The sequence below is a fragment of the Micromesistius poutassou genome (assembly GCF_964030765.1).
Source record: "Micromesistius poutassou genome assembly, contig: SCAFFOLD_4059, whole genome shotgun sequence".
NCBI classification, from domain to species: Eukaryota; Metazoa; Chordata; class Actinopteri; order Gadiformes; family Gadidae; genus Micromesistius; species Micromesistius poutassou.
Window position 1 is genome coordinate 3,519 of NW_028180122.1, and position 22,007 is coordinate 25,525.

The 22,007-nt window shown below is 52.3% G+C and overlaps 1 protein-coding gene across 1 annotated transcript; it reads left to right on the forward strand.

Moving 5' to 3' along the window:
• Positions 1–516: 516 nt before the first annotated feature.
• Positions 517–20,462, forward strand: pdcd6ip (programmed cell death 6 interacting protein; the record flags this gene model as incomplete). The annotated part of the gene is made up of 15 exons (XM_084489133.1): positions 517–836; positions 5,064–5,118; positions 5,219–5,288; positions 5,562–5,689; positions 5,884–6,037; positions 9,195–9,295; positions 11,400–11,516; positions 13,343–13,565; positions 14,286–14,409; positions 16,244–16,421; positions 16,637–16,748; positions 17,357–17,526; positions 18,268–18,516; positions 19,483–19,617; positions 20,309–20,462. Coding segments are annotated over exons 1-15 (2,176 nt in total), but the record flags the coding sequence as incomplete, so codon positions are not given.
• Positions 20,463–22,007: the final 1,545 nt, after the last annotated feature.

The window sequence follows — 22,007 nt, forward strand, 5'->3', positions numbered from 1 at the left end:
GCGCAGCACCGTATGCTGGAGTTGTACACCTGTGCTGGAAAATAAATGATTTCATACATTTTTGCCTGTGTGCCTCTTTATTAACCATACAACACAATGGGACTCTTATGATTTTTCAACGTCTACATTTTTTTTTTTTTTTTTTTTTTTTGGGGGGGGGGGGGGGGTTATGCACTTTTTTTTTATGTCGCTATTTTATGCTGCGCCTGCGCCAGACAAACGTTTTAAGACATTTCCGCCCACAAGCCTATTTTAAAAGTAAGTCATTGTTCACTTTGACACAACTGCCACACAAACACTATGGCGACTCTAATGCATCCAAACATACAGATGAGACGTAAGTAAGAATGTGTAGCTTTGTGCCAGCAGCAGCAGCAGCTCGGCTCTCCAGACACATAAACACAGATAAACACAAACAACACCGGAAGCCGTCGCGCCGTGGCCCCGGTGAGTCTGCGCAGTGCGCTCCCTCCAGCGCGCCTGACGTCGTCTGACGTCTCCCAGCAGAACCCAGGAAGTGCGGGCTGGAGCTGTTTTTTTTTCGCGAAGCAGCACTTTGTTTTCGTCCCGATTGAATCGCTGAGCCAGTCTTTTCGTTTCTTTTTTTTTTTTTAAACACACCGACCCGAAATGGCGACGTTCATCTCCGTGCCGCTGAAGAAGTCGTCGGAGGTCGACCTGGTCAAGCCGCTGTCGAAATTCGTCACGATGACTTACCCCGCGGGCGACGAGCAGACGGAGTACATTCGGGCTGTGGAGGAGTTGAACAAGCTCCGCAAGAACGCACTGGGGAGGCCGCTCGACAAACACGACAGCTCCCTGGAGATCCTGCTGAGGTTTGAACCGCCCCGTCCCCCCGGTCCCTCACCCTGTGCGTAATGGGCCCGCTCCCTGGGCGCTGAACCCGGCCAGCCTTTACCTGTGGCGCGGTGCGCACCGCGCCCAGCCCCGGGCGGACGGCGGCGGTGGTGGTGGTGGTATGAGGCCGAGCTAACGCTAGCCCCCTCTGCTCTGCGGAAGAAGCGCTCCGTCCACCACAGCGCCTCGCCCGCTACGCCACGCCACACCACCCGGAACACGCACCGTTATATTCACTAACACCACGTCCCTCCGTCTCCACTTTAGACATCACGTCATTGTGTTGACGAGTAGCGTTAAGGCTGAAGGCGAGCCGCTGCTGTTGGTCCACGAAGCTGTCCGCCAGATGTGTTGTTTAGGAAGAAGTGTCATGTCACCCAGTCATGAGACAACACGGTGTTTACTGACCACTACTGGGAGTGTGTGTGTGTGTGTGTGTGTGTGTGTGTGTGTGTGTGTGTGTGTGTGTGTGTGTGTGTGTGTGTGTGTGTGACGTAATCAATAGTTTTGCCAAAGTTTGCGTTATTCGAAACCTTCAATTTTTTTTTGGGTTGAGGTTTAAGTGCATCTGTATAGCATCTCACAGAGTATCTCATTAAGTTGCACCTTGTGTAACAAAGAGTCAACAAAGCGTTTTAATCTTCACTGATTATTAACCACGGCGCAAAGAGGAAGTCCCAGTTGACTCAAACCGCGTCTGATAGCCGTGCTTTGTGTAGGTCTTGTTCCCGTCATTCAGAGAGGGACAGAGAGGTGTGTTCTGTAGAGGAGGTGGAGAGTGCGTCCAAGCCATGTCCTTTTCTAAATGATCCATAACAAACCTTACAGTTCGACTAATGTACCGTCAACCGGTCTAATTGACGTTGATCCTATTTTGGCCGCATCTCGGCTTGTTCTGGATGAAGCCACTTTGCAGTATCGCGGGCCATGTACCACGGCTGCTCTCCCGCAGTCACTTAGTGCTGCAGGCTGCACTAAGTGCAGTTGTCCAGGTAGTGCCAAGAGTAGACTTTGCCCTTAAATCGTCACACTCAATGTCACCCCCTGTGAGACTGCTGACTGTAGGGTGAGGAGGGGCGAGCCTGATATGCAGGGGGACTGTGGGCGGGGCATGGGCTAATGGAAGTTTTTCATTAGAGCAAAGTGATGTCAACGACATGATTTAACCTCCATGGAGAATTCTGTGGTATGATTAGGAGAAGGTAGCGGGATGCCCATCAAATCTATTTCCCTGTGCTGCGATACAGGGAAGACTCACTGGTTCAGCGTTCAGCTGGACACTGCATAACCCCTCTCTCCCCCACCGCCCCATCTCCTCTCCCCCCCTCCACCCCTGCTCCTCCCTAAGGGCGCACTCACGCTGGACAGAGTGTCCCTGTACCATACTCCCCCCACCCCCCACTGTGCCGCTGGCCTGTGCTCACACTGGGCAATCTCCACTGGGCCTGAGTACGGTGGCCTCTTGTACACACAGGTTGTGTATCCGTGCGTGTGCGCAGCGTGTCGGCTCATCAGCGTCTGTAGCGTGGCCTGAGCACACCTCTCTGAAGTGAACTGAGGCCACGGAGTTGAGCTGTGCTGGAGTACGGACGGCGCGCTCACACTAGACCAAACCGTCTAGACGTCAGGGGGGCAGACGTACTCGGGCGCGGTGCAGCCCAGTGTGAGTGCGCTCTTACTCTCATAAAACACCCCTCTTACGCACTTATTGTTGTACGTCCTGGCACTTAAAAATAGTACTTGGCATTGTGCAGTGTCTTATCCGAGCTGTCTTTGTTGTATACCGGGAATGGGTTAACCTAGTGATAGTTAGTGCTAAGCACTTGTTTCTATGAACATCGCTTTGGATAAAAGCGTCTGCTAAATGTAAACGATGTGATGGCAGGCTGTTTCGGTGGCAAAACACAAGAATCCGATTGAATGTTCTATGTCATTCGCATTATCTAGGTGTTGTGAGGAAAAACGTTGAAAAAAACGTAATGTCCATTCGATTTTTCATTCCCAGCCTCCCTTTCATTGTCAGAATGAAACAGATGAGCACACACGGCCTAAAGTAACCTGCTGAGCTAAATGTAGCTGTGGTTGGAGTATTGGCCTGCTGTGACTGAGTGCCACTCTTCACCCCGACAGTGGGCAGCGTTACTGAATGTTGCCATTGTGGCTCCCCTGGCCGTCTCCGGGCCTTCCCATGCACCCGGCCCACAGCTTTTACATCCTAAACAAAAGGACCAGTGGTTGTGTCACCCTGGCAACCATTGTTTGGGAAGCTGTTTCTTTTTTTTTTTTTTTTTTCCTCCGACGGGCACAACAAACCATCTCGGTGTCCCCCCCCCGGTTACGTGTGTGTGTGTGTGTGTGTGTGTGTGTGTGTGTGTGTGTGTGTGTGTGTGTGTGTGTGTGTGTGTGTGTGTGTGTGTGTGTGTGTGTGTGTGTGTGTGTGTGTGTGTGTGTGTGTGTCTCTGGTATGGAAACCCCTCCACACAAGCACCGCCTCTTGTTTCACGACGGCTTTTTTCTCTCTGAGCTCCTCGTCGGAGCAGAGTTGTAATGTCCGGGAGGGCGCCTCACCCTCTGGGTGTTGTCTTTTTTTTCTAAGAATAGAAAATAGTTTCATTTACTGGTGGGGGACAGAGAGAGTGTGAACGCTGACGGACGGACTGGCTGCTCATGACTGCGCGCTGAGTCACCATTACGATGCCTCTCTCACGAGGCCCAGCGTTGACTCGGCCCCAGTGCCACGGTGTCACAACATAGCTGACACTAGCAGATTAGTTTCACTGAGGGTTTCTTTACTAGCCCGACTCCCTACGGCTCAGTGTCTCTCGCGGCGGTCAGGATGGAGAGCTACATGGGACAGACGGCCCCGGGGTTAGGGGCGGCGTCGGGCGTTTAGGGGCAGGGTGAATGCTTTCCTTCTACATGTGTCTTTACCAGATATCCAGCAGGGAAAACTTCAATGTTCCTTTTGTGTTCTTCCTTTCTATCACTAGTATTATTATTATTATTATTATTATAAGCGTAATGACGAGCAAGAATTATGTCTGACATAGGACCAGATAAATAATAAATGTAAATGGAATATAACCTGATCACATTAATATGTAACCTAACCTGACGTTTCCATATTCTATTCTACAGTACTTTATTCTGAGTAGTCTTACATTATATCCTATGTAACTATTACTTATAACCATACACATATCCTTTATATATATAACGAAAGGTACATGAAAACATTATCATAGCATAACTATACACCTGCCTGTACATAGCCTCAGACTCCATCAGAATATCTTTGTTACACGTATCCCATAATAACCATCCTGTTATGTCCTCCGTGCTAACGTTGGTGTGCTTATGTAGAACTGTTCCTCTTTTGCCGATTTTCCACCGACAGTATCAGCTCGACTCGACTCAACTCGCCTTGACTCGGTTCCAGGCGCGTTTCCATCTAAAAAAGTACCTCTTCAATGTGGGCGGGTCGTAGAAAAGAACCTCTCCACCATGGGCGGGTCGTCATTAGGTTTTAATCACGGGAGACGCGATTCCCGGGAAATCTGAATCTGATCAAAACTATTTCCTGATTCCCGGGAAAGGTTATGATGGGAAATAAAATAAAAAGCGCAATGACTGCGCGTCTATTGTTGTCATACGGTAACGTTGATGGAGGCGAAACTCTAGCCCTAGGAAAGGAACGACACTAAAACGAAACAGCGAAACGCTGATCCTCCGGAGCCGGTCCGTGGACTCCAGCCACGCCAGACACACACAACCACGCGCAGCCTAACTCTAGCCCCGGGAAAGGAGCGACACACACGGCGAAACGCTGATCAGTGTCCCCCTCGGGAGCGGGTTCGTGGACTCCAACTACGCTGGACACAACTTAACAACTTAACCGCTGGCCAATCAGTTACCCGCAGCCTGTTTACGTCACACAAAAGTACCTACTCCGCTCGCTTGGAACCTCGACGGAGGTAGTACTAAAAAAAAGTACCCGGTACTAGGTACCAGGTACTTTTTTTGCCAATGGAAACGCAAAAAAGGCGTGGCGAGTCGAGTCGAGCTGGTACTGGCGGTGGAAAAGCGGCATTTGAGAACCCCAGGGAGTAACATGAGCTCTTAATGAAGACACATCAAAGGGATATTGTCCCTGCTCAGTGACTCTTTGTCAACGCCATAATGACCCCTCTGCCTCTTGTCTGCAGGTACTTTGACCAGCTGTCTGCTGTAGAACCCAAGTTCCCCTTCTCTGAAAACCAGGTAGGGCACCAGAGCACGTAGGCCTCAGACCAAAGACACGCCCAACAGGAGAAACGGATGCAAATAACGCTGGTTCTCCCTCCCCCCCCTCCCCCTCCAGCTCTGCCTAACCTTCACATGGAAAGATGCCTTCGATAGAGGCTCTCTGTTTGGCGGATCTGTCAAGCTTGGTGAGTGAGTGAGTGAGTGAGTGAGTGAGTGTGTGTGTGTGTGTGTGTGTGTGTGTGTGTGTGTGTGTGTGTGTGTGTGTGTGTGTGTGTGTGTGTGTGTGTGTGTGTCAGGCATACATGGGAAGCCCTGTAATTAACGTGCCTCATTTGGATTTTAACACTCAAAAACAGGACTGTCAAGTCCTGTTTAGCAGTTTAGCTGTGGTTCCATGCCTGTGCTACGTCGTTCTGTTGTTCTGTTGTGAACCATGTACATCTGTTTTTGTTTTTCAGCCCTCGCCAGCCTGGGCTACGAGAAAACCTGCGTGTTGTTCAACGCCGCGGCGCTCGCCAGTCAGATCGCGTCGGAGCAGAACCTGGACAGCGACGAAGGCCTGAGAGCGGCTGCTAAATACTACCAGGTACACGGCCCTGATCACACACACACACACACACACACACCAGTAACCAGGGGGACGCAGAGGGTCTTCATGTGCACGTAGAGGGGGGCCCACAAAGGACGTGTTTGTTCGTGAGTCAGCATCACGGTGGTGGTGGTGGTGTTGGGTGGTAGGGGTTCTGGAGGTCTGACCCGTGTGACTCTTGCGTCCCCCAGCTGGCCAGCGGGGCTCTGCTCCACATCAAGGACACGGTGCTGTCGGCCCTCAACAGGGAGCCCACCATGGACATCTCCCCCGAGACCGTGGGGGCGCTGCACCACATCATGCTGGCCCAGGCCCAGGAGGTCTTCTTCCTCAAGGCCACCTCTGGTACCGTGACGACGCACTGCAGCGAACACACTACACACAACACACTGCACACTACAGCCAACACACAACACACTACAGCCAACGCACTACAGCCAACACACAACACACTACAGCCAACACACAACACACTACACACAACGCACTACAGCCAACACACAACACACTACACACAAAGCACTACAGCCAACACACAACACACTACAGCCAACACACTACAGCCAACACACAACACACTACAGCCAACACACAACAGCCAACACACTACACACTACAGCCAACACACTACAGCCAACACACAACACACTACAGCCAACACACTACAGCCAACACACAACACACTACAGCCAACACACTACAGCCAACACACAACACACTACAGCCAACACACAACACACTACACACTACAGCCAACACACAACACACTACAGCCAACGCACTACAGCCAACACACAACACACTACAGCCAACACACTACAGCCAACACACTACAGCCAACACACTACAGCCAACACACAACACACTACACACAAAGCACTACAGCCAACACACAACACACTACAGCCAACACACTACAGCCAACACACAACACACTACAGCCAACACACTACAGCCAACACACAACACACTACAGCCAACACACTACAGCCAACACACAACACACTACAGCCAACACACAACACACTACACACTACAGCCAACACACAACACACTACAGCCAACACACAACACACTACACACTACAGCCAACACACTACAGCCAACACACTACACACTACACACTACAGCCAACACACTACACACTACAGCCAACACACAACACACTACAGCCAACACACTACAGCCAACACACAACACACTACAGCTAACACACTACACACTACAGCCAACACACAACACACTACAGCCAACACACTACAGCCAACACACAACACACTACAGCCAACACACTACACACTACAGCCAACACACTACAGCCAACACACAACACACTACAGCCAACACACTACACACTACAGCCAACACACTACAGCCAACACACTACAGCCAACACACAACACACTACAGCCAACACACTACAGCCAACACACTACACACTACACACTACAGCCAACACACAACACACTACAGCCAACACACTACACACTACAGCCAACACACTACAGCCAACACACAACACACTACAGCCAACACACTACACACTACACACTACAGCCAACACACTACACACTACACACTACAGCCAACACACTACAGCCAACACACTACACACTACAGCCAACACACTACACACTACAGCCAACACACAACACACTACAGCCAACACACTACACACTACAGCCAACACACTACAGCCAACACACTACACACTACACACTACAGCCAACACACAACACACTACAGCCAACACACTACACACTACAGCCAACACACTACAGCCAACACACAACACACAACACACTACACACTACACACTACAGCCAACACACTACAGCCAACACACAACACACTACAGCCAACACACTACAGCCAACACACAACACACTACACACTACAGCCAACACACTACACACTACAGCCAACACACTACACACTACAGCCAACACACTACACACTACAGCCAACACACTACACACTACAGCCAACACACTACACACAACACACTACACACTACAGCCAACACACTACACACTACAGCCAACACACTACACACTACAGCCAACACACTACACACTACAGCCAACACACTACACACTACAGCCAACACACTACAGCCAACACACTACACACTACAGCCAACACACTACACACTACAGCCAACACACTACACACTACAGCCAACACACTACAGCCAACACACAACACACTACAGCCAACACACAACACACTACACACTACAGCCAACACACAACACACTACAGCCAACACACTACACACTACACACTACAGCCAACACACAACACACTACAGCCAACACACTACACACTACAGCCAACACACTACACACAACACACTACACACTACAGCCAACACACAACACACAACACACTACAGCCAACACACTACACACTACAGCCAACACACTACAGCCAACACACTACACACTACACACTACACACTACAGCCAACACACTACACACTACAGCCAACACACTACACACTACAGCCAACACACTACACACTACAGCCAACACACTACACACAACACACTACACACTACAGCCAACACACTACAGCCAACACACTACAGCCAACACACTACACACTACAGCCAACACACTACACACTACAGCCAACACACTACACACTACAGCCAACACACTACAGCCAACACACTACAGCCAACACACTACACACTACAGCCAACACACTACAGCCAACACACTACACACTACACACTACACACAACACACTACAGCCAACACACAACACACTACACGCCACAGCCAACACACAACACACAACACACTACAGCCAACACACAACACACTACACACTACAGCCAACACACAACACACTACACACTACACACTACACACTACAGCCAACACACTACACACTACAGCCAACACACAACACACTACACGCCACAGCCAACACACAACACACAACACACTACAGCCAACACACTACAGCCAACACACTACAGCCAACACACTACACACTACAGCCAACACACTACACACTACAGCCAACACACTACACACTACACACTACAGCCAACACACAACACACTACACACTACACACTACAGCCAACACACTACAGCTGTGAACGTGATGACACTAGAATGACGCACACCTGCACTCTCAAACAAACTGATGCAATTAATTTGAACTCAGTGTTGCAAACGTTTTTTTTTCTCGCAATGATCTCGTTATTGAGCAGTCAGTCAGTCATCATCCCGTCGAATGGGGAGAGAGATACAGATGTGCCAATCACACGGTTTATTTACAACGCAGCGACGGCAGTGGAACGCCGCTCAGCGGACTCGTCGTTTATCATCACACATTTCTAAATCTTGAGTTGCGCCGTCGGTTACGGTCCGTCAGCGCAACCAAAACTGATAATGGGTTTATCAGACGGCAGCGCGGCGGGGGGGGACCTCGTGACTGTTGACTCACGCCCCACGCTCGCATCCTGTTTTTTCACCCGACAGACAAAATGAAAGACGCCATCATCGCAAAACTGGCCAATCAGGCGGCCGATTTCTATGGCGACGCCTTCAAGCAGTGCCAGTACAAGGAGAACCTTCCCAAGGTACGTGGAGAACACACGCGCACAGCCCGCCACATGCATCAGTGCGTGCACTTTGTGTAGTAGACCGGTGCCTGGCTTTGCAATATGTAGGAGCTTTGTAGAAGGCCCGTGAGTCTGTCCTCCTCTTCATCCACACAGTGTGTGTGTGTGAGGGTGAGTGTGTAGGTGTGTTGTGTTGGGGAACAGTGTGTGTGTGTGTGTGTGTGTGTGTGTGTGTGTGTGTGTGTGTGTGTGTGTGTGTGTGTGTGTGTGTGTGTGTGTGTGTGTGTGTGTGTGTGTGTGTGTGTGTGTCACACAGTCTGTGTGTGTCAGGGTGAGTGTGTAGTTGTGTTGTGTTGGGGAACAGTCTGTGTGTGTGAGGGTGAGTGTGTAGTTGTGTTGTGTTGGGGAACAGTGTGTGTGTGTGTGTGTGTGTGTGTGTAGTTGTGTTGTGTTGGGGAACTGTGTGTGTGTGTGTGTGAGGGTGAGTGTGTAGTTGTGTTGTGTTGGGGAACAGTGTGTGTGTGTGTGTGTGTGTGTGTGTGTGTGTGTGAGTGTGTAGTTGTGTTGTGTTGGGGAACAGTGTGTGTGTGTGTGTGTGAGTGTGTAGTTGTGTTGTGTTGGGGAACAGTCTGTGTGTGTGTGTGTGTGTGTGTGTGTGTGTGTGTGTAGTTGTGTTGTGTTGGGGAACAGTCTGTGTGTGTAGTTGTGTTGTGTTGGGGAACAGTCTGTGTGTGTAGTTGTGTTGTGTTGGGGAACAGTCTGTGTGTGTAGTTGTGTTGTGTTGGGGAACAGTCTGTGTGTGTAGTTGTGTTGTGTTGGGGAACCGTCTGTGTGTGCGTGAGTGTGTAGTTGTGTTGTGTTGGGGAACTGTGTGTGTGTGTGTGAGTGTGTGAGTGTGTGAGTGAGTAGTTGTGTTGGAACAGTCTGTGTGAGTGTGTGAGTGTATTTGTATGAACACACAATTCAAGAGTGCCACTGGGATGTTGAAATGACTGCACCTCTCCGTCCTCATTGGTCTGTTTCTGCCCTTCTCTGCATTCTGGTTGGTTGTTGGTCTTTTTTTTTTTTACTATTGAACTGGGATTGGATCATTCTCTGCTCTCTGATTGGTTACTCACCAATGGGTTTTTAAGAATTCCTATGGAGTCTCCTCTTAACTGTTCTGACTTGACCAATACACATGCACACGCACATACACACACGCACACGCACACACAATGACCAATAGAAAAGTAGCATGAGCTAACCAGCGCTTCTTAACCATTGCTTCCTAACCAGTATGGGCTTTATTTTGCTCCATGAATATCACATTTTATATATATATATATATATATTTAGATATATCGTCCCAGAGAACCACCATGTCCACAGTCTTACCTGTCAGCATGACCCTACCTGCTCATTGGTCAGTTGAGATCTGAATTCCGAGTCTGCATCTTAATAACTATAACGGTCGAGTAGCGGAGACACACACAGCCACGGCCCACACACACACACACACACACACACACACACACACACACACACACACACACACACACACACACACACACACACACACACACACGGACACGGACCGGCCAGCGGCTGGACGTCACCACCAAGGTTTAACCGGTCATGACCTGTTCTCTCTCTCTCCTTCTCTCTGTCTCTCTTTCTCCTTCTCTTTCTCTCTCTCTATCTCTCTCTCTCTTGTCCTCCTCCTCCTCCTCCTCCTCCTCCTCCTCTTCACCCCCCATGCTGCTATCGCCGTTTGGTCACGTGTGCGTTTGTGCGTTTGTGCGTTCTGCCGTCCCCCTGCATGTGCGCTCTGGGCTGATGGCTGGTGCCTCCTCTGTGGGTTTGGCTTTGTTCTTTACTCGCCGCTGTGTGTGTGTGTGTGTGTGTGTCCCCCCTGCTCTGCTGTGTTGTATCTTTGGTTTGCCTTGCTTGTGTTTGTGTGTGCATACGTGTGTGTGTGTTTGTGATGTGTCTGTGATGCGTATGTTGTGTGCGTTTGGTTGTCTACAAATGTGCGTGGTTGTGTATACGGATGTATGTGCGTGCGTGTATATCTTTGTGTGTGTGTGTGTGTGTGTGTGCGCTGTGGTTGCCTCTCCCTGGTCAGTATTTTTACTTTCAGGAAGTGTTGCCGGTGCTGGCAGCCAAGCACTGCATCATGCAGGCCAACGCAGAGCTGCACCAGAGCATCCTGGCCAAGCAGAACAAGCACTTTGGGGAGGAGATCGCCCGCCTGCAGGTAGGAACAGACTCCCTCACAGAGCGCCGCCGAGGGACAAACACGGGTCTCGCTCATCGCACTGAGGCCCTGTCCCAATTCTCCCCCTAACCCTAGATTTGAGCCCTAACTCTAGATTTGAGCGCTAACTCTAGATTTGAGCCCTAACCCTAGATTTTGCACGTTCCTGTGAAGGCGTAGGGTGTCCCAATACTTAAGGGAGCTAAGGGGGAGTCCTTTTTTTCCCTTAAAATCAACCCTTGAACACTAGCCAGCTCGGGAGCTGACTTGCAGCTAAGGGCACTCAGAGCAAAGTGTTCTCGTTAAGGGCAGAGGAACGGGACTGGACCTTGGTCTCGTGTTCTGGTTAAGGGCAGAGGAACGGGACTGGACCTTGGTCTAGTGTTCTGGTTAAGGGCAGAGGAACGGGACTGGACCTTGGTCTAGTGTTCTGGTTAAGGGCAGAGGAACGGGACTGGACCTTGGTCTAGTGTTCTCGTTAAGGGCAGAGGAACGGGACTGGACCTTGGTCTAGTGTTCTCGTTAAGGGCAGAGGAACGGGACTGGACCTTGGTCTAGTGTTCTCGTTAAGGGCAGAGGAACGGGACTGGACCTTGGTCTAGTGTTCTCGTTAAGGGCAGAGGAACGGGACTGGACCTTGGTCTAGTGTTCTCGTTAAGGGCAGAGGAACGGGACTGGACCTTGGTCTAGTGTTCTGGTTAAGGGCAGAGGAACGGGACTGGACCTTGGTCTAGTGTTCTCGTTAAGGGCAGAGGAACGGGACTGGACCTTGGTCTAGTGTTCTGGTTAAGGGCAGAGGAACGGGACTGGACCTTGGTCTAGTGTTCTCGTTAAGGGCAGAGGAACGGGACTGGACCTTGGTCTAGTGTTCTCGTTAAGGGCAGAGGAACGGGACTGGACCTTGGTCTAGTGTTCTCGTTAAGGGCAGAGGAACGGGACTGGACCTTGGTCTAGTGTTCTGGTTAAGGGCAGAGGAACGGGACTGGACCTTGGTCTAGTGTTCTGGTTAAGGGCAGAGGAACGGGACTGGACCTTGGTCTCTCAGGGACCAGGTTACTGGTACTGAACTAAACGGTTCCAGGTGAGTCTACTACCTGTGCTCTGATCCATGAAGGGAGCAGCCCCATAGTTATTATCGACCCGCTGGCTGTCGCCCTGCGCGGTCGACTCCGCCCGTCGGTGTGTGTGAATGTGTGAATGTGTGCGTGAGTGAATGGGTGAATGTCAGTCAACACTGTAGAGCGCTTTGGGTAAAAGCGCTCTATATAAATGAGGGCCGTTTACCGTTCACTAGGCATGGGCAAAATGATTCTTTTCCGGGAATCAGTTCTTTCAGTTCCCTTCACTATCACAATTCGTTCGTTTGATTCGTTCGTTCAGTTCGTTCAGTTTGTTAAGTCATATGGTCAGTTACGTCATTTGGCAGGGCATCTCAGGTGTCTGGCCTCACCGCTTTGCTTTTAAATATGAGGTACGCCCGCAAACGGAGCCTTTAAAACCACCAGAAGGTCTCAGACGGTGACGGTGCTCGGGAAAACAGCTAATTTCTGTAGCATTAGCCTACGACGCCGCTCGAGCATTACGTGTGGTTTGAGAACGTTTTAGACTCAATCAATATGAAGTCGAGGGGAGACGAAGCTCTGTTCGTTTGTGTCTTTTATTTACGTGACCATATTTTTATTTTATGTTAAAAAAAAGGAATCAGTTCTCTTCTTTTTGGGAATCAGTTCTCGTCGTTCACCTTCGGGATTCGTTCGTTCTGACCGAATCGTTCGCGAATCGCCCATGCCTACCGTTCACCAGTAACGGCCCCCCACCCCCCGCAGCACGCGGCCGAGCTGGTGAAGACGGTGGCGTCGCGCTACGACGAGTACGTCAGCGTCAAGGACCTGAGCGACAAGATCAACCGGGCGCTGGCCAACGCCAAGAAGGACAACGACTTCATCTACCACGACCGCGTGCCGGAGGTCAAGGACCTGGCCCACATCGGCAAGGCGGCGCTGGCCAAGGCCACCGCCATCACGCCCCCCCTCAGCCAGAAGTTCACCGGTGGGTCGCGGGACACACACACACACGCACACAAACGCACACAAACGCACACACCACCACCACCGGGTTTGTGGTCCAGGTAAAGTTCTATTTCAAATACGTAATGTGCTATTCCGTTATCGACTATGCCCAATTAGAGGCACATAAGAACAAAGCTTTTTCAAAAGTACATCAGCTGTGAATGTTGTTTTGTATTTGTATTGGGCCCTATTTTATTAGTGTGTATATATTATTATATATTATTAGTATTTTATTAGTGGCCATTCTTAAAGGTGGATTTATAGTCCTCCGTAAAGTGCTGTACGTAGACACAGAGCCCTCTCCGTCGACGGAGAGCCTGTCGGAGACCCTCTCCGTCGCTCTACGTGCGCATCCAATCTTTTTTAACCCTCCGTCGAGGCAACGGAGACGGACGGAGACGGCCAGGGCTGTGATTGGTCCTCTAACAAAATCATTTCCTGAATCACTTTTCCCCGGTTTGACTTTGCACCTTATTCACTTTGTACATTGTTCACTTTGCACATTAAGGACTAATAAAACACCAAATACGATTTGAAAAGCTTTGGAGGTTTATCTTCAACACTATTCACGTGGTCAGTAGTCAGCGTGTGAGATCGATCGGGGCGGCGAATTGCGTCGCTGCTGGAGGGGTCTCCGTGGTTACGGAGCGGGAGTACGGAGGGGTGTGCTCTGACCTCGACTCTCTCCCGTCGTCCTCAGACCTGTTTGAGAAGATGGTCCCGATGGCCGTGCAGCAGTCCATGAGCGTGTACGGCCAGAGGAAGGCGGAGACCGTCAACCGGCTGGTGGGCACCATGAGGGAGGCCACCAACCTCTGCAACGGGTACGCTGTGTGTGTGTGTGTGTGTGTGTGTGTGTGTGTGTGTGTGTGTGTGTGTGTGTGTGTGTGTGTGTGTGTGTGTGTGTGTGTGTGTGTGTGTGTGTGTGTGTGTGTGTGTGTGTGTGTGTGTGTGTGTGTGTGTGTGCGTCGGCGCAAGTCAAAAGATAAACGCGGCACGGGTCCTGTTTCCACAACCAGAAGTGGGCGTGAGCGGTACTCGTCTGGCAGTACTCCTCCGTCGGGGGTACTGAGACGCCTGAAAGGGTGCCCGGCAAAGTTTGAGCTACACACGCCGTCCGTTGATTGGTCGACAGAATCGTCCCTTCCGTGCGACAAGGGGGGGATAATAACAAACAAACACGGTACCCGCGAGGTATCTCTGGACAACGGCGAAAGCGTCGTTTATTGAAGAAAATGTCGAGCAAAAGTTTGCCGTCCTTCTTGGACGTCCTACATTGTTGCTCTTTGTTCGTTGTGTCGTGTTCCTCTTTTTCCTTGGATTTATCAGCAGGCTACACTAAACAGTGTCGGGCTGCTATGAGGTCACCATGCTTACGTAGCTGCGGCAGCTATCGCCGTCCGGCTTAAACCCCGCCCACCATAAGGGTACTGTCTTAAACCCCGCCCACCATAAGGGTACTGTCTTAAACCCCGCCCACCATAAGGGTACTGGCGGCGGTGGAAACGCTCGCCGTAACTGAGCTGGGCTATAACTAGGGGTGTGCGGTATAAACGGTATAGAAAGTACACCGGTGTGAATTTGCGCTACGGTATGGATTTTGACCGTACCGTGAGACCGGTGTGACAGTAACGTAAATACAGTAACGTAACTTCATTTTCATGTGAAAAGTAAAGTTACACGAATCTACTGAAAATATGGTAACGAAACGTAGTTCCTTTTTCAATTCGGCGTTAACGTTACTTTTCCCAGGGACCGTTTTGACAGCGATACTGCCTCCTCAGGCAGTATGCTATTGCGCAGGCACGCAGGCGTGCAGCCTACGCAATAGTCCCTCCACGAGCTCTCGTTCACCGTACAGACAGATGCTGGGAGCGTGAAGCTGTCTCTGCATCTCAGACATCGCTTCCGCAGGCATTTTCCAAAGCCAGTCCTTACGACAAAAAAAGCCAGCGGTGGAACGAGATAACAAACGCCGTCACTGTTTACCTGTGTAAGGACGTGGTTCCCTTTCAAAATGTAGATAGAAAGGGCTTTAAAGAGATGGTCAAAACACTCAATCCCAGGTACGCGTTACCTTCTGCCCGCACACACTGCAGCCAAATTGAGATGCCAAAACTATACGGCAAGGTCCGCGACCAAGTGGAGAAAGAAATCCATACTATCCATACTGGAAGTAAAAGAAAAGATTTAGCATTTTTTTCTATTGCAGTTTTGCTCAATAAATGTTCTTAAAATACTTTACTGTACTATGTGAAATATTTCCTAGTAAAACACAAATACAGTAATAGCTGCCTAACCAGTATTTTACCCCTTCAGAAGCATTTACATCGAAATTAGAATATAGAATTAACATACCGTGATATAACACCGCTACCGTCTACGCCTCAAATCACACCGTGATTAGATAAAGTTGAGTCCATACCGTACAGCCCTAGCTGTACCACACCCTCACTGCTGGGCCGCGGCGTGCTGGGTCTGAAGCGTACCCGCCAGTGGAAACACGCCATTAATCTATACCTGCAGTCTTCCAAGAGCAACGTGCCTCCTTCTGCTCCGGAGTGTTCCTAAAGTCACTTACAGTGACTGTAAGTGACTTTAGACGGTAGGCCAACTAGTCCGCTGAGTCCTTCTCCTCTGTCTGACGGCTCTTGTCAGGGTGCTGGCGTCTCTCAACCTGCCGGCCGCCCTGGAGGACCTGTCCGGGGACACCATCCCGCAGTCCATCGCCGAGAAGTCCCGGGCCGTGGTGAGCAAGGGCGGCCTGCAGAGCATCGAGCAGCTGATCCGGGACCTGCCCGAGCTCATGACCCGCAACCGGGAGATCCTGGACGAGGTAACCAGGGGAACGACCGCAGTGCTGCTGCTGCATGTGGTGCCGCCCACGCAGCACGCAGTGGTAGTTGTACTCCAGCCCCCAACACTCAACGCTGTGTGTGTGTGTGTGTGTGTGTGTGTGTGTGTGTGTGTGTGTGTGTGTGTGTGTGTGTGTGTGTGTGTGTGTGTGTGTGTGTGTGTGTGTGTGTGTGTGTGTGTGTGTGTGTCCGACAGTCTCTCAAGATGCTGGATGATGAGGAGACGACGGACAACGAGCTGAGGTCAAAGTTCAACCAACGCTGGAACAGAACTCCTTCTGGAGACCTTTACAAGCCCCTCCGCGCAGGTACGCACACACACACGCAGGTACGCACACACACGCAGGTACGCACACGCACACACACGCAGGTACGCACACACACGCACACGCAGGTACGCACACACACGCAGGTACGCACACGCACACACACGCAGGTACGCACACACACGCACACAGGTACGCACGCACATGCACCCACGCACGCACACCCATACACGCACGCACGCAGGTACACGCACGCAGATACACACACACACACACACACCCATACTCACGCACACACACGCACCCATACGCACTCACACACACACACACACACACACACACACACACACACACACACACACACACACACACACACACACACACACACACACACACACGCGCACGCACACAGGTGGGTGATTCAATAAAAATAGAAAATGATGAAATGCCACGCCGAGTCTTTTTTTGTCTACCGAGTCTGTAAACAATGTGATGATTCAAGTGTATTGTAATAATAAGCAAAAGGCTGGAGTTAGTTGTGGACGTGTTGGCGGCTGACCGCTCTCTCTCTCTCTCTCTCTCTCTCTCTGTCTCTGTCTCTCTCTCTCTCTCTCTCTCTCTCTCTCTCTCTCCCCCTGTCTGTCCTCCAGAGGGCGGTAACTTCCGCAGTAAGCTGGACGTGGCCGTGCAGGCGGACGGCGTGGTGCGGGAGCGCTTCACCACCCACTGCGACATGATCGCCCTGCTCTGCAAACCGCAGGGCGAGCTCAACGCCGCCATCCCCTCAGCCAACCCCGCCAAGACCCTGCAGGGCAGCGAGGTCCGCCCGCCCGTCTGTCCGTCTGTCTGTCTGTCTGTCTGTCCGTCTGTCTGTCTGTCCGCCTGTCTGTCTGTCAGCAACCTGTCTGTCCACCTGTCTGTGTCCGTCCACCTGTCTGTCCGTCCACCTTTCTGTCTGCCGCCTGTCTGTCAGCAACCTGTCTGTCCACCCACCTGTCTGTCCACCTCTCTGTCCGTCCACCCACCTGTCTGTCTGTCAGTCCACCTGTCTGTCCACCCACCTGTCTGTCTGTCAGTCCACCTGTCTGTCCACCTGTCTGTCCGCCCACCTGTCAGTCCACCTGTCTCTCAGTCCGTCCACCTGTCTGTCCGCCCACCTGTCTGTCCGTCCACCTGTCTCTCAGTCCATCTCTCTGTCCGTCCACCTGTCTGTCTGTCCACCTGTCTGTCAGCAACCTGTCTGTCTGTCCACCTCTCCATCTGTCCACCTGTCTGTCCGTCCACCTGTCTCTCAGTCCGTCCACCTGTCTCTCAGTCCGTCCACCTGTCTGTACACCCACCTGTCTGTCCACCTGTCTCTCAGTCCACCTCTCTGTCCGTCCACCTGTCTGTCAGCAACCTGTCTGTCTGTCCACCTGTCTGTCCACCCACCTGTCTCTCCGTCCACCTGTCTCTCCGTCCACCTGTCTCTCCGTCCACCTGTCTCTCCGCCCACCTGTCTCTCAGTCCACCTGTCTCTCAGTCCACCTGTCTCTCAGTCCACCTGTCTCCCCCCCCCCAGGTGGTGACGGTGCTGCGCTCGCTGCTGTCCCAGCTGGACGAGGTGAAGCGGGAGCGGGAGGCCCTGGAGGCGGAGATCAAGGCGGCGTCCTTCGACATGACGGCATGCTTCCTGAGCGCCCTGAGCCAGGACGGCGCCATCGGAGAGGAGGCCCTCTCCCTGGCCCAGCTGGACCAGCAGTACGGCCAGTACAACCAGCAGGTCCAGAGCACGCTGCGCACCCAGGAGGACCTGCTGGCCAAAGTGCAGGTACCACCACCAGCAGCACAGCGCACAGGCTGGGAGGCTGAGCAGACAGACACACAGACAGACAGACAGGGAGACAGACAGGGAGACAGACAGTCACACAGACAGGGAGACAGACAGGGAGACAGACAGGCAGACACAGACAGACAGGGAGACAGACAGGGAGACAGACAGGGAGACAGGGAGACTGCAGACAGACAGGGAGACAGACTGGGAGACTGCAGACAGACAGACTCTGAGACCGTGTCGGGTGTGAAGGGAGCAGACAGACAGACAGACAGGCAGACAGGGAGACAGACAGGGAGACAGACAGTCACACAGACAGGGAGACAGGGAGACTGCAGACAGACAGACTCTGAGACTGTGTTGGGTGTGAAGGGAGCAGACAGGCAGAGACAGACAGACAGGGAGACAGACTGGGAGACTGCAGACAGACAGACAGACAGACAGACAGACTCTGAGACTGTGTTGGGTGTGAAGGGAGCAGACAGACAGACAGACAGGCAGACACAGACAGACAGGGAGACAGACAGACAGGGAGACAGACTGGGAGACTGCAGACAGACAGACAGACAGACTGTGAGACTGTGTTTGGTGTGAAGGGAGCAGACAGACAGACAGACAGACAGGCAGACAGGCAGACACAGACAGACACCACTTTGACGAGAACAGTTGGACTGAAGTCATTAGACTTCAGTCCACCTTTCCCTCCCCCGTACACCGACCAAGACCAACGTTGTCCGTTCAGTGGTGAGCGCTCCGCTCCTCCTGTGTGTCCGTTCAGTGGTGAGCGCTCCGCTCCTCCTGTGTGTCCGTTCAGTGGTGAGCGCTCCGCTCCTCCTGTGTGTCCGTTCAGTGGTGAGCGCTCAGCTCCTCCTGTGTGTCCGTCCAGTGGTGAGCGCTCAGCTCCTCCTGTGTGTCCGTCCAGTGGTGAGCGCTCAGCTCCTCCTCCTGTGTGTTCTCCTCCAGACGGCCCACCAGGAGTTCAGCAGCCTGAAGCAGTCCAACTCGGAGGCCAACAGCCGGGAGGAGGTGCTGAAGAAGCTGGCCTCCGCCCACGACAGCTACGTGGAGATCAGCAACAACCTGAGCGAAGGCACCAAGGTACCCGGACCGCCCCCAGCCCCGCCCAGACCCGCCCAGCCCCAGCCCAGCCCCGCCCCCACCCTCCCAGCCCAGCCCCGCCCCTACCTGTCCAGCCCCGCCCCAGCCCCGCCCCTACCCGTCCAGCCCCGTCCAGCCCCGCCCCAGCCCCAGCCCCTCCCAGCCCCAGCCCCACCTGCCCCAGCCCCGCCCCAGCCCCACCCAGCCCCGCCCCAGCCCGTCCAGCCCCGCCCCAGCCCGTCCAGCCCCGCCCCAGCCCGTCCAGCCCCGCCCCAGCCCCGTCCAGCCCCGCCCCAGCCCGTCCAGCCCCGCCCCAGCCCCTCCCAGCCCCAGCCCCGCCCAGACCCTCCCAGCCCCAGCCCAGCCCCACCCCCTCCCAGCCCCACCCCCTCCCAGTCCCGCCCCCTCCCAGCCCAGCCCAGCCCCGCCCCTACCCGTCCAGCCCCGTCCAGCCCCGCCCCCACCCTCCCAGCCCAGCCCCGCCCCTACCCGTCCAGCCCAGCCCTGCCCCTACCTGTCCAGCCCCGCCCCAGCCCCACCCAGCCCCGCCCAGCCTCTCTCTCTGAAAAGTGCGTACATTTACGTTGAAATACGCGTTAGCCGCCCTGAGACGCAAACCAACGCCCTGCCCCCCCCCCCCCCCCCCCCCCCCCCCCCCCAGTGTCTCATCTGTCCTCTCTCTCCTGTGCAGTTCTACAACGGCCTGACGGAGATCCTGCTCAAGTTCCAGAACAAGTGCAGCGACATCGTCTTCGCCCGCAAGACGGAGCGTGACGAGCTGCTCAAGTACGACCCCCACCCCCCCCCCCGCTGTGACCCGAACGGACGCCGTTCTCTGGTTGACCGTAACCCTAGTTTAAAGAGTAGGACGCCCTGCCATTGTAGAGCTACAGGTATCTCTACAATGTAGAGCTACAGGTATCTCCACAATGTAGAGCTACAGGTATCTCCACAATGTAGAGATACAGGTATCTCTACAATGTAGAGCTATGGGTATCTCTACATTGTAGAGCTACAGGTATCTACAATGTAGAGCGACGGGTATCTCTACAATGTAGAGCTACGGGTATCTCTACAATGTAGAGCTACGGGTATGCCACAATGTAGAGATACAGGTATCTCCACAATGTAGAGATACAGGTATCTCTACATTGTAGAGCTACAGGTATCTCTACAATGTAGAGCTACAGGTATCTCCACAACGTAGAGATACAGGTATCTCTACATTGTAGAGATACAGGTACATTGGAACCTATGTCTTTTGTTTTGTTACGTGATACGTGTGACACACTAGCCCGGTCCTACCAGAATCTCGTACTTCATTTCATTTGAAACTATTGGATCTGCCCCAATGCCGCTCTGGATCTGCCTTAACCAATCGCTGACTACGTTTGACTACGACTCAAACCAGCGCACGACCTCAACGTCAACGTTCTCAGCCACTCCCTCTGTTTGCTGATTGGACGGCCCAAAAAATTGGCTGCAGAAAACCTGCGAATATATACACCGCAAACCCAGACGTAGTAATGGAGGGAAATGGAAACTGAGAAGGAAGTACGGAGGCGGGCGGAGCCAGGCTAGTGACACACATGTTTGACAGGTGAAATACATTTGTGCTGTAATCTAGTATCTTCACTGAGGTGTGGTCATGACACACAGCTCTTCACTCCCTGTGTCTAGCACCAGGTCTACTCTGAAGTAGAATCCTTAGTAGTGTTTGTGTGTGTGTGCTGTCGCTGCCACGGTGGAACGTTCTACTGTACAGACTGAGTGTCTCAGGAGAGGGCGCCTTGGCTTCTGTACCGCCAACGTCCACGTCAACGCCAACGTCAACGTCCCCCCACTCCTGAGGCGCTGTATAAAAATCTATTTATTGTTATTATTTATGAACGTAGGCGCCGTATCGGAGTGGCAAACTCTGCCCTTTAAACAAACGGAGCCTCGGCGTTTCTTGATAGGAAGCAGTTTTCATTTGTCAAGCAGTTTTTTAAGTCACTTTTTATCCAGTTTTATTTTTTTTCGGTTATTTATCCATGGGGGGGGGGGGGGGGGGGGGTTATGATCTATGGTGAGTAAATACTAAAATAGTAATATAATGTATGAAGGTATGATATTCAAATATTCAATATGAATATAAAAGCACCTCATTACATTGGGCAGAGAAACGCTACGGCGCGTTTTATCAGAGCGAGTGCAGCTCCTCATACTCTGGTGTGTAGCGGCCGGGCGCTGGAGTACCACGTCCAGACTCACGCTGTTAACTGACCCCCGGGGCATCTGCCCACCTGCTGACGCTTGTGTTACGCTTGTGTTACGCTTGTGTTAGTTATGTTACTCTTGTGTTACGCTTGTGTTACGCTTGTGTTAGTTATGTTACTCTTGTGTTACGC